The 24,941-nt window shown below is 36.4% G+C and overlaps 1 protein-coding gene across 2 annotated transcripts in view; it reads left to right on the plus strand.

The window, feature by feature from the left end:
- Positions 1-24,634, plus strand: part of SLC38A4 (solute carrier family 38 member 4) — a 61,376-nt gene extending 36,742 nt beyond the window's left edge. For both annotated transcript variants that reach the window (XM_004053005.5, XM_019038683.4), the window contains exons 3-16: positions 632-722; positions 1,219-1,334; positions 4,132-4,205; positions 4,675-4,767; positions 9,354-9,435; positions 9,522-9,604; positions 9,715-9,773; positions 10,608-10,883; positions 11,016-11,095; positions 12,403-12,503; positions 14,235-14,359; positions 19,979-20,123; positions 20,999-21,096; positions 22,596-24,634. In XM_004053005.5, coding sequence (XP_004053053.1) covers positions 632-722; positions 1,219-1,334; positions 4,132-4,205; positions 4,675-4,767; positions 9,354-9,435; positions 9,522-9,604; positions 9,715-9,773; positions 10,608-10,883; positions 11,016-11,095; positions 12,403-12,503; positions 14,235-14,359; positions 19,979-20,123; positions 20,999-21,096; positions 22,596-22,697 — 1,525 coding nt within the window. In that variant the 3' untranslated portion in view covers positions 22,698-24,634. The remainder of the gene's footprint in view (positions 1-631; positions 723-1,218; positions 1,335-4,131; positions 4,206-4,674; positions 4,768-9,353; positions 9,436-9,521; positions 9,605-9,714; positions 9,774-10,607; positions 10,884-11,015; positions 11,096-12,402; positions 12,504-14,234; positions 14,360-19,978; positions 20,124-20,998; positions 21,097-22,595) is intronic.
- The last annotated feature ends 307 nt before the right edge of the window (positions 24,635-24,941 follow it).

Below are 24,941 nucleotides of genomic sequence, written 5' to 3' on the forward strand. Positions count from 1 at the left end.
AAGAGATATATTTATAAATGATTGTACCAAAAAAAAAAAAAAAGAAAGAAAATACCAGCTACAGGGCCCTGCCTGGGACTGCTTGATGCCAGGGGGAGAATGGGGTCTCCCCCTGGGTATGGGTGGGTATGGGCCTGCTGCTTCACCTTTCTGAGCCACAGTTCCCTATAGGGATATTTTGAACATCAGATGAGATAAGGATCACAGTGCCTAGGCATTTAATAAATATTTGTTGAATTAATAAAATCATCTGATTATGGTATGGTAGTAGTTCAGAAAATTCTGTCATAACCCTGTACTCTTTCTTTGGAAGGGCTCTAAATGGGAACACAATTAGTTGTAATCTCTTGCATAGCTAATGTGAGAAAGAGGAAATGTGGTATAAACAATTTTTTGACTAAAAATAATATTTCCTTCCTTTGTAACATCCTTCTTCCATCCCAAAGTATAGTTGTAAATGGAACTCAATTGATGGTCTGGAATGACCGTTAGTGTGAAGGAGGAAAAGAAAATTGGGGTGTCTTATTTCCCCTCCTCTGATTCAGTTACTTAGATCACCTGAAACATACATATGATTCAGAGCATATATTTAGATGTTTTCACTTTCTTATTTGTGTGTGTGTGTGTTCAGTCAATTTGCTAATGAAGACGCTGAAAGTCAGAAATTCCTGACAAATGGATTTTTGGGGAAAAAGAAGCTGGCAGATTATGCTGATGAACACGTAAGTGAATCTATGCTTTCAGGCAATAAATGGGACTGAGGGTGTCTGATCTACCTAGGTCTCTGTGGGAAAACAATGTGACTGAAATTTTCCAAGCCTTGATCAGCACATTCTGTGTTTATTCAGGCTCTTACTGGAATAAGGGCTTGTTTTTTCCTGTTCGCCATATGGCTGCATAAATCATTTATGAAACTTATGTGTTTTGGGGGGAAATCATTCTAATCCAAAGGTAATCTGCAATCATACATGTTTTCCCTTCTTTATGTGACTCCCCTTGTAATTTGTATTTTTACTGAGGCCTCTGCTGAAACCAAGCACTGCATTCCGTTGAAAATTACATGCTTTTATTGATGTTGAGTAATGGCTTTACTCCTGTAATGTTATCTTAGTCTTCAATTTTGGACTGTAATCTGCAGATAATGTGAGAATAAGGATAACCCCTAAAGGTATGCCCTTTGGCAAATGTTTGCTTATAATACATCCCTTCTTTTTCAAGCATCCCGGAACCACTTCCTTTGGAATGTCTTCATTTAACCTGAGTAATGCCATCATGGGCAGTGGGATCCTGGGCTTGTCCTATGCCATGGCCAACACAGGGATCATACTTTTTATGTAAGTGAATGTATATGTCTACATTTGGTGATGAAGTCCATGCATACCTGGTGGCTTTTTCAATTAACAATCTCAAGTTTGATCTTTGTGAACGTGAAGGATCTGAGAAAGTATTAGTGAATTCCTCTGGCTTTTAGATAGAACTGCAACCTGAGGAAAAACTCAGAGGAGGCTAATCATGGCACTTGGTCACCCAACCATCCCTAACCCAACGGCAGAAAGTGTATGTGCTCAATCAACCAAAGTGCTGGAGCAGCCTCACCAGAAGAATTTTGTTATTCAGTAAATACTTGAAATAATTTGGTGTTTAGCAACCAAAAAGATGTTTCCCAGAAGCAAATCTGATTTTATCTCATTCTTAGGAAAGAAGCAACCAAGCCTAAGAGCCCTGCATGCCCTTGCCTACCTTATGTCCCATTCCCTGTGCCCCTGTGCGACAGATACACTGGGCACAATAGCCTTCTCTCCATCCCATGAAGATGCCACATTCCCTCTCACCATTGGACCTTTGCACATGGTCTTGGATCCCTCTTCTCCTCCTTCTTCATCTAGTTAACTCCTCATATGTCAGTTCAGTCTCACCTGAATACTGCGCGCCCTGATCTCCATGACTGGGGCAAATCACCTTATCATAACACTCACCACAGTTTTAACGTTTTAGTGCCATTTGTCTGATTCATTTGGTTAATATCTGTCCCCCTTGCTGGACTATAAGCTCTAGAAAGTTGAGCCCATGTCTGTTTTTACTCACCAATGTCTCTACCTTCAAACCTAGAGCAGTGCCTGGTACAGGCAATATTTGTTGAGTGACCAAACCTTATTCCTAAATCTACGTACTTTCACCAAACTTGTTCAAATGCTGCCTAAGGGTAGCAGCATCTGGTAGTTGACCTGTAGGGTGGATACTGCACTGTCTATGACAGACAACAACAGACGTTTATGTGCATCATGTACAGCCTGGCATTTTCCAAGATATAGTTGGAAGCAGTGGAATTCTTCACAAGAATAAAGTCTGATGTTAGGCACCACTGTGGACACAGATCCTAATCCCAAATGCGATGCTAGAGAGTTAAATAACTGTCTAAGAATGCAACATTTATATCACAAATATGTGCTGTTTATGTTCTGAATATCACATATGATTAGTAATCACACAGCTATTTGAGGGCTAAGAATCAGGACTATAAATATTTGTATTGTGTTAGTGCTTTGATTGAACTCTTTTATGTATAATATTCTTCAGCTGAACGAGTTTTTATATCAACTTTACTTTTATATAAGCCATGTTTTGAAATAAACTAGGATTTTAATAATCTGAATTTTAATAGCTATGTATGTAGTCATATATTTGTATGCTTTTGTAATGTGCATTACCTCTAAGACAAAAAAGCTGCCTTTCCTTATTAATTATACATACCATTAAAATGAATTAGGAAGTTACAGATCACTGATGAATAGAAATAGGAAAAACTTCCCCCAATCCCACAGTCATAGATCATCTTCATGAGAGAAGAATGTTCCACTTTTTAAAATGAGGGCCTCATTTTAGGCTTCTAAACACTTAGCAGATGAATTTGGTCAGAACAATTAAATCACTAAACATCATGGGGTGTGTTTTGTGTGTCTAAGTAGCACAGACTGGATTAAGCTTTCTCTCTTAATTTATAGCAAGTGACACAGTATTTTATTGGTTTTACTCTTAGTATTTTCTGCCAGAGAAAGTACATGTTTAGAATACAGGGAATGCTCATTATTTTTCCAGGGAACAAAATTATATGATCTGAATTACATTATTCCTTAAAAACAGTTAAGTTCTTAAGGCATATGGAAAAATATAGGAATAAGTCATTGGTTAGACAGTTCTGGCAAATATACTCTATGGAAAATAAGAGTGCAACATAGTTACAGGGGTTATAAAATTTATAATTCATGGTCCAAATGTACATTTGTAGTATTGATTTCATTGGGAATTACCAAGGGATTAGATCAATTGTGGGGAAAGTGTATTTTTAAAAAATAAACAAAGATAAAGATTTTTTTTCTGAATTCCAGGTAAAAGGTAGCATTGCTCCTCCATTTGTTATGTAGATGCTTCTATCAACATTCTTATTTTTGTGCTCCAAATCTTGGATTTGGAAAAATACCAATCGGTATAAACATAAAGAAACCATACATGCATGTGGGGGTCCTAACACCAGAAATGACTCTGAATGCAAAAAAAAAAAAAAAAAAAAGGAACTTCCGTGCCCCATCCTTAGCTTTCTCTGCTTTCTCTATTATATATGCAACTGCCTGCCCCTCTGTCTTACAAAGTACTTTGTAATCTAATGCACAGGATCAGCAGTAATGCAGCTCAGACTGCATGCTTTCGCCTTTGGATTCCTAGATTTCAGATTAAGGTTTAGTCAGGCTATTGAATAGCCCTTCAATTCTAAGTGTTGATGTGAATATCATGCAAATATGATGTACATATTCCCATGTGCTAAGTAAGTAGATGTAGCATTTGCTAATGTTGCTATACATTTAGCATCTAAGTTATGAACCAGATTCTACAACTGGGTAACATTAAAAAAAAGTTAGGGACTTCAGATACGTAAAATATAGCAAATTCTATTTCTACGACTTTAAAGGATATGTGTAGAGTTCTGAAAAGAATTTCTCAGCCTCCCCCACATCCACATACTTTTGGAAAGCTGATGATTGAAAAGATTAATGTGATCCTTTATTGTAACATCTAACATAATTACATTTTATTTATTGTAGAAACTTTATTACCTACTCTCTCTTCCCTTTGCAGAATCATGCTGCTTGCTGTGGCAATATTATCACTGTATTCAGTTCACCTTTTATTAAAAACAGCCAAGGAAGGAGGTATGCTACCACTTGAGTCCAACACATTCTATTTTAATTCTCATAAAAGAGTATTTCAGTCTGTTGCTTCATAACCTTAGGATGATTATAGTCAGTTTCACATTTCATTTTCTTCTGAGCCCAGTGACACGATCTCTCAGTGTTTATAGTTGTTTGGGCAAGTGACAGGCAGGAGTGAAAGTCAACTGGCTCAGGTTCAAGACAAATAGAAAAAAGAAATTTCTGATATATGATAGAAATAACTGTTTTGACTTGCTACATGCAGCTAAAATAAATAAAACCATTGATTCTTGTTTGGAGAACATTTTGATATATTGCTTATTGGTTTTTGAGGTTGCATCTTTTGGGCTTATAATTTCTATATGATGTTTATTTACATGTTTGAGACTCCAGCATGGAATTATATGACAAAAATATTTTAGTCATTAAAACAATCTCTTTAACAAGGCTATTTTATCTTTGATTGTAGGGTCTTTGATTTATGAAAAATTAGGAGAAAAGGCATTTGGATGGCCGGGAAAAATTGGAGCTTTTGTTTCCATTACAATGCAGAACATTGGAGGTAAGGGGATACACTTTTCAATGGATCACGTAAACTTTCTATAGCATGTTCAATAAATAAGAAAACTTATGGCAATGAACAGGCACTTTAGATACAGAAAAATTGCTACTTATAGTTTTAAATTTTAACTTATAAATAAGAAAACATGGCAATGAACAGGCACTTTAGATACAGAAAAATTGCTACTTATAGTTCTTAAATTTTAAAATGATAGTTTCTTAAATAGGTTTGTGTCCTGCTTTAATTAAAAACAGCAATATCTAAGAATGAAATAACATATAAAGCCCTGGCAATTGAATTCTAGAATTAAAATGTAAAAATATAAGCTTTCTTGATTTTTAATGTTATTACAGCATGAATTATTACTCTTAAAATTTGAAGAATTTGTGCTTATATCTGTCATTGACAAAACAGTTGACGTTTTCTATATGTGACTGAGTTTGTTTTACAAAACTGAAAAGTGGGTGTCTGGGGGAACATAGCCAAATGCTGTGGTCCTTGAAACGCAGCCTGCACTCAGCCAGCCCACTAGACAGTGTCTCTGGAAGTTTACTAAGGCAAAAGTCTGGCTAGGCATCAAATGCACTATAAACCCCGGTTTGTTGATTCTATGGATTCTTATAATTCCCACTGAATTATCATTTCCAGTGTAGGACCTAGAAATATATATATTTTTTAACAATGTTCTCTCGTTGGTGTGTTTGCCCACCAGCTTCATACTGTTTCTGTTGTGTCTTTGGCCCTCAGAAGGCATCCAAACCCATATTTCAGATGTCCTGCCGGCTGCTTCCTGGCACATGGCCCCAGCCGTCTCCCCACATAGTGACACTTACTCCCTCACCTCCTACCCAGTCCCTAAACCTGCTATTCTATTTCTCTGATCTTTCTTTTCTCAGTGAATACCACCAGCAGTCATCCAGTTTCTGAGGGCAGAAATCTGGATGTCAGCGTAAATGTTTCCTTTTCCCCAACTCTGCATGTCCAATCAAATGGCAAAGTCTGTTCATTTGATCTCTTACTTATCTCTTGAACCTCTCCTCTCTGTCCGTCCTCATGACCACAGATGATCACCATTTATAGCTCAGACTATTGCAGTAGTCTTCTAACTGGTCTTCCTGGCTTGAGTTTCCCCTGCTCTCAGATAAACTCTAATTTGTTCTCCAGATAAACTTTCTCAGATTTGAGTCTGTTTCTACTTTTGTCGTGCATAAAATTCTTCAGCATGCCCTTATTATTTTCAAGGCAAAACTTAAACTCATTGGACTGACACAAGATCTTCGTCTAGTTCTTCTGCTCAATCTTTCTAAACCTTTCCTAGCAATGCCCATATCTATCTATCTATCATCTATCTATCTATCTATCTATCTATCTATCTATCTATCTATCTATCTATCTATCTATCTATCTATCAATTTACCCATCATCTATACCCTACATGTCCTGTGTCAAACCATAACAAATTATATTTATTCCCCTAACAGTACTATTTTAATATTTTTAAAAATCATCCATGCCTTCTTTTCACAGGCTATTTTCTCCCCTTGACTGTCTCTCAAAGTCCTCCAACCCTAACACACACACACACACACACACACACACACATTTTCTCTCTCACTCTGCTCACCTGGTCTATTGCTCCTCTAGACTGGTAAATACTAGTTCCTCTGGGCTCTCATGGTCCTGTTTGTATCTGGTATGTTACTGTTTTCTAAAGCATATTTTAAAACACTTGAGTAGAGAATAAGCTTTTGGAGTCTGATGGACCTGAATTTGAGTCTGTTTCTGTCACTATCTGTGAACTTGGGAAGATCACCGTACTCCTTTGTCTAATTTTTTCATGTATAAAAATTACCTTACAAAGGCTATTGTGAGGATGAAATAAGGTAACATATGGCACATAATAAGTGTTCCGTATATGCTTCTCTCCTCCCTGGTTCTCTGCTTCCATATCCATGTCTCTGGAGCTGCCTGAATTATTTTTTAAATAGGCATTTAAAAAATTATAAAATACATATATGATGATTGTGAAAAACTAAAACACTACATAAATATATAAATTACCAAGAAAAGTTTATGTCAGTCATCCTCAGAAATAACTACTCATAGGTTTTCCCCTATGCCTAATTCAACAAATACATTGAATATTGTTATTATTGGATCATCTTATGATACGAATTTTCAGCTTTCTTTTTAAATTTAACAATATAACTTGAATATATTTGCATGTTATTCTTTTTAATGATTTTTGAGGTTTCCATTACACAAATGTGCCATAATTTGTTTACAGTATCCTTATTGATGAACAGTTGGTTTCTAATTTTTCACTGTTATAAAAATGCTACAGTAAATACACTTGCACAGAGATCTTGCAAACAGGCAACCCATTTTAATAAATAAATTCACTGGAGTTATCAAGGATTTCTGGAATGCAGAAATTTCTTTAGTACTCTATCTAACTATACTCACCCTGATAATGGATAGTTGGTAAGCAGATAAATAAAATTCAGCCATATCTTATGATTTGTGTTAAAAAATTTTTTATATGTTAAGACTACAATCTTGGGTAGAATTTGACAGTAATATCAGAATTGTCTCATTCATTTTACTGATTTGGAGCCATATGCATATTAGCCCCCCAAATCCCAACAAATAGACCACTTTACATTTGTTTCAAACTCTCAGCCTTATCAAGGTTTAAAGTATCGAGCATTTCATAGGATTGCCTTATAGTTGGTCTAATTTAACAACTGAAATAACCAGGCATAAGCATAATTAACCCTGGGCTCAAGAAGTTGAGTGGCAGCACCTCAGCTGTGGTTCAAAGCATAGCCACTACTACGCTTCTAAATAATGGAATAAAGTATAAAGCGGTCTCTCAGTCAAGCCTCACACATGTAAGAGGCGTGACTTTAACGGAGTAAGGTGAAATATCATAACATCACCCCAGAAATAATGCTCTCACTTTGGTTTACTTTATTTGATTAGTTGATATTTGGCATAAGAGAAATCACTTGTATTTATCTATTTAACAACTCTACATTTAGAACATTTAATTTTCTCAATCCCCTAAAAAATTAACATTTACTGCAGATGTTTTCACATTAACAGATTAATGTCTGGATCATTCTGAATTTTTGAAGACCAAACATGTTAACATCACTGACATCACTGAAAACCAGCAATTAATAGCTGTAACATTGAATGGTACCTCACCGAGCCAGCTAATCAGAAATATCTCCTGTGTTCACACTCTGTAAGATTTAGCTTTAGCCAAGGTCTTTGCAAAGATTAACCAAATAATGTGTACAGAAGGTACATCCGCTATTGTAAAAATCATTTCACTTTGACAGTACAGAAGAAGCACCAGCCCTTCTGTTTTAGATGTAGTCCATCCTTTTCAAGCTGTGTGATTGTGGACATGTCAACTTAACATCTCGGAGTTTTTATATCTTCATCAGTGGAATGAGAATAACAACATATATCTTGTCATCTCACAGGGCTTTTCAGATGATCAAATGAAGTAATGTGCAGAACTAACCAATGTGGGGAATTATTATCATCACTGTTACTTTCATATGAAGTGAAGAAAATATTTTTAAACTCAGTAGTTTAATTTACAGTTTAAGTATGTGTTTTAAAGTGCCTGTTAGCAAAAATTCACTAGAAGGATGTAGGACACACTTAAAGTTTTCATGTAAAATTTGTGAGTTCTATTTTTAACTGAATCTTTTGGCCATGTGTCAACAAATTAATGTTATCCTTCACCAAATGGGTGGGCTTGAAAAAGGCATGATGCATAAATATTTACAATTGTAGGCAAAATTGTAATGTTATGCATATGAATACATATTCATTTTTTCAGGGAGAAGGCTTGTAGATTTCATCAAGAAATCTTTCACAAGAGTAGATAATCATTCATGTATCACTTACCTAGATGCTCATGAAATTTTGCCACTTTATATAATTCCTTAGTTAGCCAAAAGGAGAGTAAGATAAAGAGGGGGAAAAAAAAACTTCTTTGACAAAGATGGAGAGAAGCTGTCATCTCTTGTATTCTTTTATCAATCCAGGAAGCCTTTGGTTCTGACAATAAGTGGTCTGAGACTTTGTGTACTCCTCAGACAGGCCCCGGAGGACTAGATTGGTGCCCATCTGCAGAAAACCATAGGGGATGTATTGACTCTGCAGATCTGCCCTTTGATTCTGCCATCTCTCAGCTGGCCCATGCCTTTTGTTGCCAGACTACTGCCCAAGTTATAGACACTAACACAGGCACACTGAGTATGGGCTATGTTGATTTATAATTAATGAGGGCAGAACCTTAGAACTGCAGCTTCACTGTAAACTTTGGAGCAGCATTTAACACAGAATCAGCCCTGATACTGTTAATAAAGGTCCACCTGAAAGAGCTGGAAGGTCAAATGTCTATCTTGGAAGAGAACTTGGAAGCAGTGCCAAATACACAATGACTTTTTTTTCCATTTGGGGGATTAGATGTTCATCTTACATATCCCAAATGTCATAACTTGCTTGCATGTGACTTCAGTACTGTCCACACCATTAAGCTGTCACATTTTCCATTTTAGCAATGTCAAGCTACCTCTTTATCATTAAATATGAACTACCTGAAGTAATCAGAGCATTCATGGGACTTGAAGAAAATACTGGGTATGTCTTATGTTCCCTCTGTGACATCAAGTGACTCATTCTACTTGGTCTTTTCTGATTCTAATATCCTTGTCTCTCACTTCTAGAGAATGGTACCTCAATGGCAACTACCTCATCATATTTGTGTCTGTTGGAATTATTCTTCCACTTTCGCTCCTTAAAAATTTAGGTAAAGATATTTTCTAACTGGAAATATTTTTATTTTTATTTCACATTTAAATAGGTTAGCTAATTGTAGATGCCATATTCACCTTCCAAAATGCTTCTTCTAATTTCTAGGTTATCTTGGCTATACCAGTGGATTTTCTCTTACCTGCATGGTGTTTTTTGTTAGTGTGGTAAGTGATGTGATGACATGATCCTTGTAGGTTGGTTAGCATGAGTTTTTTTGTGCCTAAATTAGTGTCCTCATTTTGTTCAAGCACTTCACTAACATGAAATAGTTCTTGTATCACAAGTGATTTTCTTGTGGACTAATTTAGAACAAAAAAAGAGCAGCTACGATTTAAAGATAGTTGAGGTAGAATATCTAAGCTACTACTAATGGTTTGGTCTAGGCACACTGGTTATATATGGGGAAAAAAGGAAAACTTCAAGCAGGAACATGACAATAATCTGGCATTTAGAACAGTAGAGGAGAGTCCCAGAAGAGAAACAAGAAGGCTATAGCCATATTCACATGAATCAGCCATTCTCTCTTACATATTCCACCCACTAAGAGAGGACAAGCACAGTGGGATTAAAGAAGAAATCCTCCTCTCTAGGCCCCTTACAAAAGAGGGAATTTCTTGCACTATCATGAATGCCAAAATTTATAAAGCATTTCCCCAAAGAGGTAAAGGAGAAGGAAAAAAAGTTTTGAAGACCCATGTCACCTTAGTTTGAAGAAATAAGGAAATGATCATCTTTCTCATGGAAGGGCATGAAAGAGGGTGGGAAGGATTCTTGCAAAATATTGTCCTGTTAACTCTAAGAGGCAGGGCTGCCAATCACAGCTCCAACTCTTCCCTTAGAACAGAGGCTAGAGGAAGTTTACTTTGTCCATTAGTCTAAAAGGAATCCCTAACTGAGTTCCCTCATCCCCCACCCTATAAGCCACACATATGGATTCTTATTTCATTGTTTTTTCTCAAAAAGCTGATTTTTTTTTCTTTTTTAATGACTGAGTCTAGGTGATTTACAAGAAATTCCAAATACCCTGCCCTCTACCTGTTTTGGATCACAGTGTTGGAAATCTGTCATTCAACAACACGCTTCCAATGCATGTGGTAATGTTACCCAACAACTCTGAGAGTTCTGATGTGAACTTTATGATGGATTACACCCACCGCAATCCTGCAGGGCTGGATGAGAACCAGGCCAAGGGCTCTCTTCATGACAGTGGAGTAGAATATGAAGCTCATAGTGATGACAAGTGTGAACCCAAATACTTTGTATTCAACTCCCGGGTAAGTGAGTGGTCCGGGCTTCTAATGAGTACAGTTATGTGTTTTCTAAGTTTTTATTCAATAAACTGAGATGGCCTGAGATCACCATCTATGTTGGAATGCTAAACACGTGGTGTTGTCTTTGTTTTTCAGACGGCCTATGCAATTCCTATCCTAGTATTTGCTTTTGTATGCCACCCTGAGGTCCTTCCCATCTACAGTGAACTTAAAGAGTAAGGCAGCCATCATTTTAGCATTCTAATTTGCTTTGAAATTCTGCTCATATGTTCAAAGATTCTTTAACAGGAAACACAGTTTATAGCTTCCTCTTCAGAGAAAATATGTACTCTATCCACTCCTCAGTAACATGCTTTAATCAGAAAGGCGGGAATCAGCCCACCACAGCACTACCTTATCTTCTTTCTCTCCTTTCTCTCCACCATAATGGTTCAGGGGAGGGGTTCATGGCAGGTGGACAAGGAGTCGATGGTTGTAATAATTTTGGCAGGTGTTGGGAATTTAAATTTGAATTTTGTTGGGAAGAAATGATGTCAGCTGGACTAGAAATGAAAACACCCATGACGACCAAAACTTATGGTTAGGGGCAGCCTCGATAAGCCACTGATGTCATTTATAGTCAGCACCTAACCCTTGTCTAGAACACATTCATTACAAGAGATGTGTCAATATCTGTCCTTTGTTGTCTTATTTGTACAATAGAGTCACTGGCTAGAAAATCTTGTTTCTTCCAGCTGATGGTCTATGGTTCATTTGTATTCTTTTCCCTTTGAAGTTGTTGATATTTGCTTGGGAACAAAGGATATGAACTCATTATAGCTGTTTTCCTCTTTCCTTTAAGGGAGGGTATTATATAATAATTCTCAACTTCTTTAATCTAGACATCAGTAACCTCAGTCTTCATTCTCACTAAATAGCAAAACTTTCCCCATAAATTCTGATTTACCTCATAAAAAATTTTCAGAACACTTTCAAGTATTTTGATGTCTTTGATTTACTTTGAAAATTACATGTAGCAGTTACTCCAGAAGCCTGACAATTGATCTTTGGCAGCCAGGTTCCCTCTAGAATGGTTTCCAGAAGCTTTTCAGGTAACAATGTCAGGATTCCCGGTAGTCTGGACTCCTGGCAGTAGTACTTTGCTGACTCTACTAGGTTCTTTTCCTCATCTAAAGTCATCTCATTATGAAATGCAAAAGCTTTCTATGTTAGGAGCCTGTTTGATCTTTATGTTAATTATATTCTTATTCAGTGGGCAGGCTTACTGACCGATGTGTAATAGACTGTTCCTCTTCTAGGGAAATGGTTGTTTTTAAGACTGAAGGACTAGTGTTTAAGAAAAATGGAAATGAATCCTCATTAGCTCTCTAAGACAAATTTAAATCAGCTATAAGTTTATGTACTAAATATGTCTTCACGATGAGCAATATAGATATACTTTTTTATTATTATTTTCATTTTGAAAAGTGATTTTTTTTGTGTGAGTTTAAAAAACAAAGCTTGGTGTGCTTTCTTTTTCCAGTCGGTCGCGGAGAAAAATGCAAACAGTGTCAAATATTTCCATCACGGGGATGCTTGTCATGTACCTGCTTGCCGCCCTCTTTGGTTACCTAACTTTCTATGGTAGGTCACTCTGAAAGTCATTCTCTATATGCAAATCCTTGTTAGGCTGGTCCTTGACCTGGGTAGGTAAGATTTTTAAAAATTGCCTTCTATAAGCATGATCTATAGATGACACATATTCAATTAATATACTATTTTAGTTTTGTCACTTGACCTGAGGAAATGGGGCCTGATTCAGCCTGGCTAACAAGTTACAACAATTTGTGAATTAACACCTATTTTATAAAAAATATCCCTCAAACAAAATTATTTTCCTTTAGGGATAGATGATATTTCTCTGGCTAGACTCCATAGTCCAACTCAGGCTACAAGTGATGAGAATGAATCCACTTGCATGTGATAAAGCTCCTTTGATGGAATTATTAACTGCCACACAAATAGCAGGGAAACTGCCAGGTCCTCAAGTTTGAATTTGCCTCCTCTTTACCAGTCAAGTCCAATCTGGGAGCTTGGGACTTTAGGTAAAATTTCTGACATATCCCATTCTATTTTGTTATACTAAATGGTTTCCTAAGAAAGAGGACATGACAGAATTTCCTTCAATCTAAGAATGCACTACCAAAAAAAAGTGACTATGGCCACATTAAATTATGCCTGCAACATTTCCTCTCTGGCATCTTAACAGTTCACAAAGGGAGTAGGATTGTACTCCTTCTCTGAAGTGTGGCCACATAAACAGATTTCATGGAATCACATATTGACCTAGTAGCATATGTTTACATGAATCAGTGTATCAATATAAATATATTTTTGTATAAACCTCCTTTTAAAGTTTTTAACTTAATTTTTTTTCTCACTGACTTGGTAAATTGAATTGCATGTATGACAAATTGTGGAGGAAAAGATTCAGGAGTAGGCCACCATTTGCTTAGATTTTTTTTCTATTTGACTAATATTTGACTATTAACCAAACATGTGCTTTAGATTGGGCATTAACTTTTTGCCGGTTGTGAAATAATGAATGACGAGGTCAATACTACTGAAGGTATTTTCACTCCTTTTTGTCTGATCTTGAGGTGAAAATCCAACTACGCTTGATTCCATAAATATTTTCTTGTTATTTGTGTTTGGAATCCTGAATGAATGTGTTTTCAAGTAGGGCAGCATCTTCGTCTTAGAGTAGTACCCACTGGGAGACCGTCTAAAAATTATACTAATTTATCCCTGCACGTTACTTATACTTATTTTAATGAGTTTCATAAGACAGGCAAAAACTTGAAAGAGCCCAAAAATATCTGTTTTAGTGTGGTGATGGAGTCATAGTTGTTGAGCTTGAAAAAATGGTAGCAATCATTCATCCTAGAGTTTACACACTGGGTTTGTAACCTGCATCAGGAGTGGCTGTGCAGGTAGTGGCAGGGGAGGTGGTAGGCTGGGAGAGACAAGATGTGGGGCTTGGGTCTCTCATCCCCGTCAACAAGAGCACCTTGGTCTCTGTCTGATTTGTAATTGCTTCTGTACAGCGGAGATAGATTTATCACAATGTAAATGAGCTTGAGAGGCTCTTTATTTTGTATTATAGCTTCTGCAACGTTATCAGCTTCAGGACCTCTTTGTTCATTTGAATGAAGGTTGCATAGCTAATGAGCTCAGAGGCAAGACCAGAGGTGCCTGGAGTCCCAGGCCTAGGTCTTTTCCTCTGTTCTGTGTTCTCTCTATAAAATGTTGCCATAAGTGACCTGTGCTGATTTGACAACACCAAGCGGGTTCATTCTCTTTTTCCTGTTGTAGGAGAAGTTGAAGATGAATTACTTCATGCCTACAGCAAAGTGTATACATTCGACATCCCTCTTCTCATGGTTCGCCTGGCAGTCCTTGTGGCAGTAACACTAACTGTGCCCATTGTCCTCTTCCCAGTAAGTACATAAGACTTTGATGAAAGAAACCTACTTGACCCCATAAATTAGTACATGTGTTCTACCTTCATTTTGATTTAATTATAGGGTTGAGTTTGCAATTGCAATGCCTGAGGATATTATTATTTTCCTATAGCATTTTGAGTCACTTAAAATTGGCCATTTAATGTGTAGATAGAGCAAGTAGTTTCAGGTGGTATTTTTATAGTGTAGGAAAAAAATCATAAAACTTATTTTTAAACTCAAATTTGAAAAGTGGAGCTGGAGCTTCTGTCTTGTGGATTAGTAAAACTGAGTAGGAGTTCATATAACTTTGGAACCTTGAAAGCCAAAACCATATTAACTTTCAAATCGTATTAAATTTCATCACAGTTTTGAAGGCATTTCATTTTTTTTCCAGTTTGTTGTGCTGCAATAATATACAAAAGTTGCCTTTTTTAACCTGATGCCTTGAAGGCTAATGAAAAGGGGATTCATGTTAAGTAAATTATATACCAGAAAAAAATTTTCAAAAAACAGTTATGCTATCTATCACATATCTCTTTCACACATGGCCTCTGCCAGACTCACACCAGGTCACCCCTCCCTGGCATTTGTCATTGGTGTCAGTTTGTTCTGAGATCCCAGAGCAGAGCTGGTAGTGAAGATTTGGGCTGTGTGAGTTAAAACCACCACCTAAGGATAAACACAGGTCTTCACCCTCCTGCCAGCTCCTGTTTCATAAACACTGAATTTACTCATTCATTTGAGGGGGAAAAAAATAAGTGACACAGTAACCAGCTCTGTCCTGGACATAATGTTCCATACAGGGCTGGCATATGAAGACTATTTCTATAATGACACTGTGGTCACTTTAAATACAGCTTGTGTGCTGAAATATATTTTGGCACATTCCTTTTTCATGAGTGCATGAAATCAGATCCGTATTACTATGGTGGCTAATATTTTACTCTTAAATCATGTCTTGCCTCTAATATATCTGAAAGTATTTCAGATGACATACACATAGTTTTAGCCTAAAATCAGCTCCGTCTTGGGTACAAGACAGAAGACAACTATAAACAGAAGGTATATGATAGGGTAAAATTGCCAGGCAAACAACTTCACTGAGAAAAGGATATCTGGAGCCCTTCTTTTTATGTGTAAAAAAATCACTCACTAAATTTTGGCACAGTGTAAGCATTCACATCATTGTAGAATCGAAGCATAAGAAATCTGTGATGTGCTTCTGTATTGCTTTATTCATATTCATATAGTGTTTTCAAGCCATGGTTTTAAGGGATTGCAAGAACTGGCCATCGTCACACAGACAGCTGGTAACAGTTCAACTAGTGCAGCTCATAGCCCAACACTGAGGGCTGCAATTATTGTCACGGGAAGTAAAAGTCATTTACTGATGAACATTTCACCTCAGCATGGAAAATCCAAATCTCCCCTTAGAAATTCTTACCCTATGTGAGAAATAAAGCACTGATATAAATCTGACCATCAGGAACAGCAATAGTGTGTAAACATTAGATGCCATTAGAACCAAAATTGACCATAAGAACCAGAGTTCAGAAAAATGACTAACTGCTGTCCTTCACTATGTATTTCCACTCAACATTAGCATTTATGAAACATTTTGCACATTATCCTGTCCTCACCCTTGCAATGTTACATTTATATAATCTGTGTAAGTGCTCCACTGCCCCACAGAGTCATAAGTCGCTGGGACTTGGGGATGTGCACAGTGACTGGCACAGAGGGTGAGCTCCGTCGTGCTTGGGAAGAAAAATGGTCTTCAAATGAATCTTGCCTTGTCTTGAAATGTATAAACTGCCTTTTCTAGCAAAAGCATAGACACTCTTTCCCTTGGTGACATGTGCTACGAATTCAGCTGGGTTGAGGATCTGGGCTAAATGAACCAAACCTCCCTATACATGAAGGATACACAGAGATGGTGACAGAGAGTGGTCACTTCCGTGAGTGGATCTCAATCAAGTCCTCTGAAGCTAAATTCAATTTTTTTTCTTTACTAAAATGATAAAAGTTGTTATTGGCGCTTTTGCTTGTTTATTTCGTATAACTTAGGGCTCAGATTTTCAATGTGTCAAATGCTGACTCACAGCATGGTTCTCCTGACAGTTTATTTCATTTAAGAAACTCTTCACCAATAAATTTATTTACTTGCCTTGATATCTCCACACATTAACAATAAAACTAATAAAACCTAATCTGAATTAAAATCTATCAGCTTTAGGCATTATTTTGTGTTCTCCTTCTTTCAACATGGTAACTGGGCTCTCTTTCTTAGGAGCTTGAGAAGATATGACTGGGGTTTTTTTTCCTCTACTTCATTTATTATCTTTCTTTTTTCCAATCAGGTTAGTTTTTTCCTTTTTAGTAAAAGGTGCATAGTAACTGCTTGTAGTATTTGTTGAACAAGTGAATAAATGAAATGAATTAAGGTAGTGTTTTCACTAGCAGCCCAACATTTCTTTCTCTCTTAGTAGTGGGTGGGGTATCAGTTATGGAATGGCACCTCCTTCCAGAGGACTGATCATGTCATTTTCAGCTTATGCTTCCCTTTATGCAGTAAAGTTCCCATATTTCCATAAAGAACAGGAAACCAAATAATCCTGATGGATATATCATGAACACACAGACGCAAATTTCACCTGCCATGCCTTTGAAAAAAGATCCCTAGCTACTTGTATTTCATCTTATAGTTAAAATCAGTCTTTTCACTTATGTTGCCTTCAGATCTCCTGTTTTGAAGTGTATATAGATATCAACATAGAAATGCAGCGTATATTGCTATCAACTGCAGTGGAGCAGTGATTCGTAGGTATTTCCAACATCCTTGCCTTAAGCAAACCTGCAAAATCAAAGTGTGAGCTACGTCTAAACAATGGGAGAGGCTTTTTTTTTTTTTAAGAGTTAGAACTAAGACTCTCACTTCCTCCTGTGCCTCCACATTTTTTACCTTCACATTGGGCCCCTGCATCAGAATACAGCACCCCCTAACAGGCTCCTGTTCAGGACTCTTTCTCTGGAAATAACAGATGTTGTCTCTAGAGCTGCATAGAACCTTAATGGAATCATTGTGGGTCAGAGGCCCTGGATGGTGCTGGGGACCTCCCTGACCCACAGCATCTGACCTGCATTTCCAGGTTCCTAGCGACTTGTGTCAGTAAAGAAAAAGGCACATAGCTAAGTGGAAGAGCAGATGAGGCTTGGTGGGAATCAGCCAGTGGTCTGCCCTAGCAAAGGTAAACAGAACTGCTGGGGGCTTTTGGTCCTAGGCTCACTCCTCAGGGAGGCACTTTAACATGGAATGACCAGCAAGTTTCCTTCCTGATCTTTTCCACCACCACCACAAGCCTAGTACCTCCCTCCCTCTTTGCTCTGTTGCCCTCTTCAGGAATGCACTGGAAACCACCTTCAGTTCTGTTTGGAATTTTCCTATTCCTTATTCACAGAGGAAGAAGCTTTTGCATTTACTCCAACCGTTCTACCTATTATTCCCATAAACTTTCTGTGATCTCATATCATTAGGCCAAATGTTAATCTTTCTGGGAGCCAGGAGACTGCTTTCACATTCAGAGGCCCTGGACATATAGGACTGCCTCTAACTCACTCTAATTCAGCTTTTGACTTGAATGCACCTTTTTAACAAGCGACTAAAAAACAAACTGTGACTATTCTCTGAAAATGAACCTATATCTCATACTTATTTATTCTGTTTAACACTGTGAAACAAATTAAGTCCTCAGGCACTATGTATATACCATAAAAAGCTTATTTGTAAGCCTACTAATTGGACCAGTTTTGACAATATTGAATAAGCACTAATTGCAGATCATAATGTAGAATTATAGGCTGCTGAGGAAAACAATATCACACCATTTGCTTTCCTCAGTTTACTTTTCAGGATGAGTTTCATAATGTTCACTAATCCAATTTTTAAAATCCTTTACAAAGTTATTCTTAAACTATTTCCAGAGACTATCTGGTTTGTCATTCTAGAAATGAAATTGCCTTTTCAGCCTAAACAGATGGCCTTAATTTTTGGTGGAGTGGTATGAAAGGAATGTCACATGAGAAACTGCAAGCTATTTAGCTTGAATTTTTTGTCATTCATACATGTTTCAAAATATATTTTACATTTTCTCTCTTTTAAATGAGTTCCCATCTCTGCACCTTAAGTGACTTCAGAACTAAAATTTTAAAGTGAACATCAATCACGGCATTTCCAAAAATGTGAACTCCTAGCTTAACCGAAGTATTCACTTATTGGAAAGCTGATAGAGTAATTCCACTAAGTCCAAAAAGTGTCCTCTAAAAGATTCCAAAGATAAGAGTGTTTTCAACTTCGTCAAGCTGTACAAACACAAATGTCACTCCCTCCCTCTGCCCACAGGGATCTTTATCCAGTTACAGCAGCGTAACTTGAGCAGCTGCTGCAAACTGAGGCTCTCTTGACCCTTCGCCTACTTATTTCAGCTGCTAAAATAGGGCTGAAATCTGTCAAGGATCCTGAAGGGAAGGATAAGATTCCTACTATTCAATTTAATTTAAGCTTTTATTCAGTGCCTGCTGTGTGCACAACACTAAGCTAGAAAGTCTGAGGAATGTTTAGATTATTAGGTCCTGTTCCTTGCCTTTCACAGATTTACAATCTATTGATAGGGAGAGCTAAAAAGGAGAGAAAGAGGAAGGAGCAAACACAAAAACGTCAAAATTTTAAAATACCATTTTAAAATTTTATTTTAAAATGTGAAATACAATGCAAAAGTAAGGAAAACCTAGATTCATAAAAATTCCTTTCACAATCTTGTGTAAATCAATTCAGTGCTTGCCCTTAATGTCTCATCCAGTCTGATGAGACATGTTTTGTGATCAACAAGGGTTTTACTGTGTTTCTTAATTATGTGTCTTACCTGTTATCTCTTTCTGACGGAGATTATTTTTAACAATAAATTCTGAAAACTAAGAAAGTGAACACATAAAATATTGTCTTATAAAATATGCCAAGGAAAAAATGACACTCCATCTCAAATATCAAAAGTTAGCATCAAGACTGCACAAGATGAATGTACAGTCATGTGTTGCTTACAAATGTGGACATATTCTGAGAAATGCATCTTTAGGCAATTTTGTCACTGGGCAAACACCATAGATTGTACTTGCAGCCTAATTGATGGAGCCTACTATACACTAAGGCTATATGGCATAGCCTAGTACTCCTAGGCTACAAACCTGTACAGCATGTTACTGTACTGAATAGAGGAGGTACCTGTAACACAATGGTAAGTATTTTTGTCTCCAAACGTAGAAAAGGTACCGTAAAAATACAGTATTACAACCTTAGGGTATCACTGTCTTATATGTGGTCTGTTGTTGACTGAAATGACTATGCTTAATACCACTGAACTGGACACTTAAAAATGGTTAAGATGGTAAATTCTATGTTATGTATGTTTTATAATAATAAAAAAATTGAAAAAAGCATCAACATCTTTTCTGGGAAAAAAGAAAAAGAAAGAAAATGCGTTAGAGTGATGAGAATATTTGAAGTAATAGATAAAGTCAAAAACAAAGAAATGATCTTGCCTTTGAACTTTCTTGTTTAAGATTCGTACATCAGTGACCACACTGTTATTTCCCAAACGACCCTTCAGCTGGATACGACATTTCCTGATTGCAGCTGTGCTTATTGCACTTAATAATGTTCTGGTCATCCTTGTGCCAACTATAAAATACATCTTCGGATTCATAGGTGAGTTTCAGAAAGGCTTCAATTTGGTCAACCCAAACTCATGCCTCATTAAATGGTGGACAGGGAACCAGTGCTGGGTCATCCAGATCCCCGTTCTTTCTCAGGCTCATGGATTCCCTTTATCCCTGCGAGGCTCTGGTGATTGAGCTGGTCACTGTCTCTTCCTCCTAACTGACACTGGGAGCCACCTTATAGGTCATTTAGTCAAGCTGCTTTTTCTGACAGATGAGGAAACTGACCCCTATAAAAGTCAAGTCATATACCTTGGTGTGGACCCAGGATTTGGACTTAGGTATTAGCTCCGCCATCAGGAAAAGAGGAAGATAGATTTTACCTGCCAGAAGCTCTCTGATACTACGAGTATCAGCTGAACATTGAAAGGCACCTTCAGAGGAATAGGAGGTTGATTATATAAAGTGTATTATTAGTATTTCCCATAACTGCATGGTCTATTAATTTTCATTCTACTCATTGAGGGGTTACTTAAACTTTAAACACAATCTAAAACTTTAAAAGAACCATGGGTAGGTCACTTGCAAAGTAAGAGGTGGATAGGGTGTGTCATGAGTTCAGCCTCCTTAGTATGTATTTATATTACTAATCCCCTGTAAATTTGTGTTAAATTCAGCCTTTTGTTGTTGATTATATGTTGCATATACTTATGCAGCTTTGAGGTTAGGTACATTTTAATCGTCTCTATAAACATATCTTCTATGAATAAATAACCAAGATGAGCTTGTGTGACTTAAGTGTGTGTTTTTAGTGCTAAGTATAGGATAGCTTTATATTTGGTTTATTTAAAGTGTGTGCTGGCATCTCCTTTGCTAAGAACTGCTGGGTAAGACATTGACCTTGCCCTGTGTTTGTCTTCTCAGGGGCTTCTTCTGCCACTATGCTGATTTTTATTCTTCCAGCAGTTTTTTATCTTAAACTTGTCAAGAAAGAACCTTTTAGGTCACCCCAAAAGGTCGGGGTAAGTAAACCTTGCAATTTCCCCCATTATTAGTTGTTCTTCCAACTACTTAGAATAAACTAGAAAATACACATAGTTCAGAAAAATGAATCAATGTACTAGAACCAAAAATCAAAAATGGGCTAGAACTTTCTGGTAGCAGAGAAAGGGGACATATTTCTGAAACTCAAATGATTCTACTTCAAATATCAAATATCCTGTGTTGAGTCTGTCATACATGTCAAATAGTAGTAGCCTTTCCCACAGACACATATGCTTCAGGCACATAGCAGTGTCCAATACCAAGCTGCTGTTGTACTATCCGTGGAAAATCATGCAAGAAGGAATTAGGCTCCCTAGCGGTGTTATGGAATAATTTAAATGTTTTGGTCATGGTTGTTAGGTTTGCAAAGCCAAAGGAAAGATGTTGCTTTTGTTTTCCCTTCTGTAGTACCTGTTGTCCCTGGTGTGGACTAAGATCCAGAACAGAACCATTCCTCGTTCTGTTAACCTCTTTAGATACAAAATAGTCTTATTAAATTAGAGAGTACATATTTCTTTTCCATAAGACTACTATAGAAACAAATGCTAGAAATAATTGTTTTTCCAATAAGGAAATATTATCTTTCACTCCTTAATAAAGTCATGTTAAGGCTTGAAAAGAATATTTCTTACTGAATTACTCTGAATTTTTACCTTGAAGTCATTTACCTTTGGGATGTTTTGGGGACTTCAGGATAATTTGGTATCAAAAGGTCCACCCAGTAGCTTGATCCCAAATTTTAACTCTATGTAGTCCATCTTGCTTGGATTTTTACAGCAGTGTGAACTTGGCAAATTACTTGTCCTGTTTGTGACCTATTTTCAGTTTGACCAATTGTGAAATGAGTACAATTATCTCCTAGACCCATTCTAGTGAAAAATGTTTAGTTGCTGCTTTCTTATATGTAGGATTAGGAGGTTTAAGTATGTGATAAAATGTAAGGCCTCTTCTGGTGTTAAAATGCCGAAGTATTTTATATGTAGGTATGTACATATATCCTTATATATGTGTGTGTATATTATATGTATGCACACACACACATATATACACTTTTTGTTGCAACATCTATTAAGCTTTTGGTTTTGTTTGCTTTATAAAATTAGAATCATATCATATATGCTATTCTTTTTTAACCTGCTCTTTTTCACCTAAAAGATTGTAAGCATTTTCTAGATTATTGAATCTTTTTCTGTCCCTTGATTTTTAATAATCACAGGGTATTCCATCATCTTGGTGTACTAAATCAATTAACTATTACTCCATTGTTGAACCTGTAGGTTGTATCTCTCCACTGTATTCCTCTTCTTTCTTCAACTAGGATTCTAAATTGACTGATACGTTAGGCCTGGGCATCTGAGATATTAAGAATAATATGGCTCAATGTATAGATCAGATTGCCATATTATGTAAACAACTAAAAAACAAATTGTACTAAGTATGGTTTCTGTGTTCCTAACAGAGTCTCTCTGAATTACAGGCTTTAATTTTCCTTGTGGTTGGAATAATCTTCATGATTGGAAGCATGGCACTCATTATAATTGACTGGATTTATGATCCTCCAAATTCCAAGCATCACTAACACAAGGAAAAATACTTTCTTTTTCTATTGGAAGAGGTTACAAGTTATACTCCAAAAGATATCTGAATTATCTTGATTGGAATGTTATTCATAGGAAATAACAGGAAGATTCCAAAGACGTTTACCAGTAATATCACCAGGCACCTGCAGAAGAGGAAAATCAGTTTTTGTCAAGGATGGTTGTGTATGTGTTTAAAATAAAACCTGTGGTGCACATTTCTACCCAGGTTTTACTAGAGCAGTGTGAGATGATGAAGGTGTATTTTTGCTGCTTTACGAGCAGAATAAGGGTAACTGCATGTAACAATCATCAGATAGTACTCTTTCCCCTGCAGTCTCCTCATCCTGCACCCCCTAAAAAAATACCAAACATTTGCATTCTCAGAACATCAAACAAAAATGCCCTGGTGGCAAAGCTATCACCATTTAATGTCTTCTCTCAGTCTTGCACCAAAGTCTCTGGTCTGTTTACTAACAGAGGCAAAAGACATGTCTTAGGAACTATTTCTGTTTCTGTAAGGTACATGAATGGTCAAACACCTGTCTAGAGCATCTTATTGTCAACAGCAAAATAATATTTTGCCCACCCTGTTTGTGACATTGAGTTGTGACTTCTATATTCAACAGATTTTTGTAAATGTTAAAACATCTATATTTAAATGTTAAAACACTAAATATAGAGAGGGGCTTTATTTCAATCATAGAGCAACAACAAAAATAACGCTTATAGCTAAACTGCCTGTTCTAGAAAGCATCTGCTTTTTCATGTTATTCCTAAATCCTCTTGTCATACTTTTGTCATTGAACAATGCTCTCCCTCTCGTCTTCCATCCTCATTCAGAATTTTTAGAAGACCACAATCGTGGAGATACACTACCCAGTATTGTTTGATACATTTTTATTTGATAAACATTCAGTGCAGGAAACTGTGATTTGCTATATGTTTATGTATATAATCTTATTCTGTAGTCATCAGAATGTTAATGTATGGTACATTTGATTTTTATTTTTTACATGTGTAGTTTTCTTTCTTCACAGTCAAAGCATTTATATTATTGGGGGTGGGGGCAGGGAATTAAGTTGGTGGGCTCGAAAATCCATTCATATGTATCTGTCTACAAATGTCTGGGGATAATTTAAATTTGAAACCTAAGTTATATATAGTTTGGCAATGCTCTTCTTCAATATTTACAATAATAGGATGATCTACAAGAAAATAAGTTTCTTTTTGCAAATTATTATCATACTAAAGTTGTTCTTTTAATTTAGCATATCTAAAATAGGATTTAGTTCAGTTTAGCTCACACAGGTGTTTGCTGACATTCATTGGCCATTTAATACAGTGTTGAGTGGTTCTCCATAAAAGTATAAGTGCTAACACTACAAAGAAATGCACATGATCATTCTTGCTCACTTCTATAACAAACTTACATAAAATGGATTTAAAAATTCCTACTCACAGCCTAAAACTTCTGGAGTTCACTACCTTTTTTTCAAATCATAGTAAGATCACTTGTGTATTTTATATTTTAGTAAAGCCAGTTATGAAATACAAGTATCATACACGTACTTTTGAGCTACTATTATTTGAAAAAAATCTGCCAAATAGCATCTTTAGGATATATTTACATTTTCACTCATCTAAAAAGTATACAAAAATAAAAAGTGGAAGAAGGTATCTTCTGAATGTTCAAGAGCATCCTATAGTGCCAAATAATAAAGCATCATTTTTTTCTTCATAACCAGGATTAAAATTCATATATACTGCAGGGCAGACATACATATGATAGCTTGTGCTGATTAATTTAACCCCATTTGTAAACAGATGAAAATTTTATTTTCTTATTTCATTTATAAGATGGCTCAATGTATTGGGAGGCTTCTTTTTTATTACAGAAAGTGTATATTGGTATATAATAAATGAACTTTTCAAATGACTATGATGTGATTTTTGATCTATTGTTAAAGAATATTGTGTTATTTGTCCATGAAACAAAATTTAAAGTCCAAATACTGTCTTTCTTATATTGGTATATGTTCCATTTTCATTGTTACCTTTGACACATAACTAACATCTATAGCCATCATCCTGAAAATAATTGCCATCTTATTTTGGCAAAATAGATATTTAATCCTAAATTATTATGATGATTATAATTTTGGATCACATCTATACCACCTAGAATGAATGTGGAAGAAATGAGTCTTTTATGATTAGTTTGAAAGAATCCACTGAAGATAGAA

This window comes from Gorilla gorilla, chromosome 10 (assembly GCF_029281585.2).
Source record: "Gorilla gorilla gorilla isolate KB3781 chromosome 10, NHGRI_mGorGor1-v2.1_pri, whole genome shotgun sequence".
NCBI classification, from domain to species: domain Eukaryota; kingdom Metazoa; phylum Chordata; class Mammalia; order Primates; family Hominidae; genus Gorilla; species Gorilla gorilla.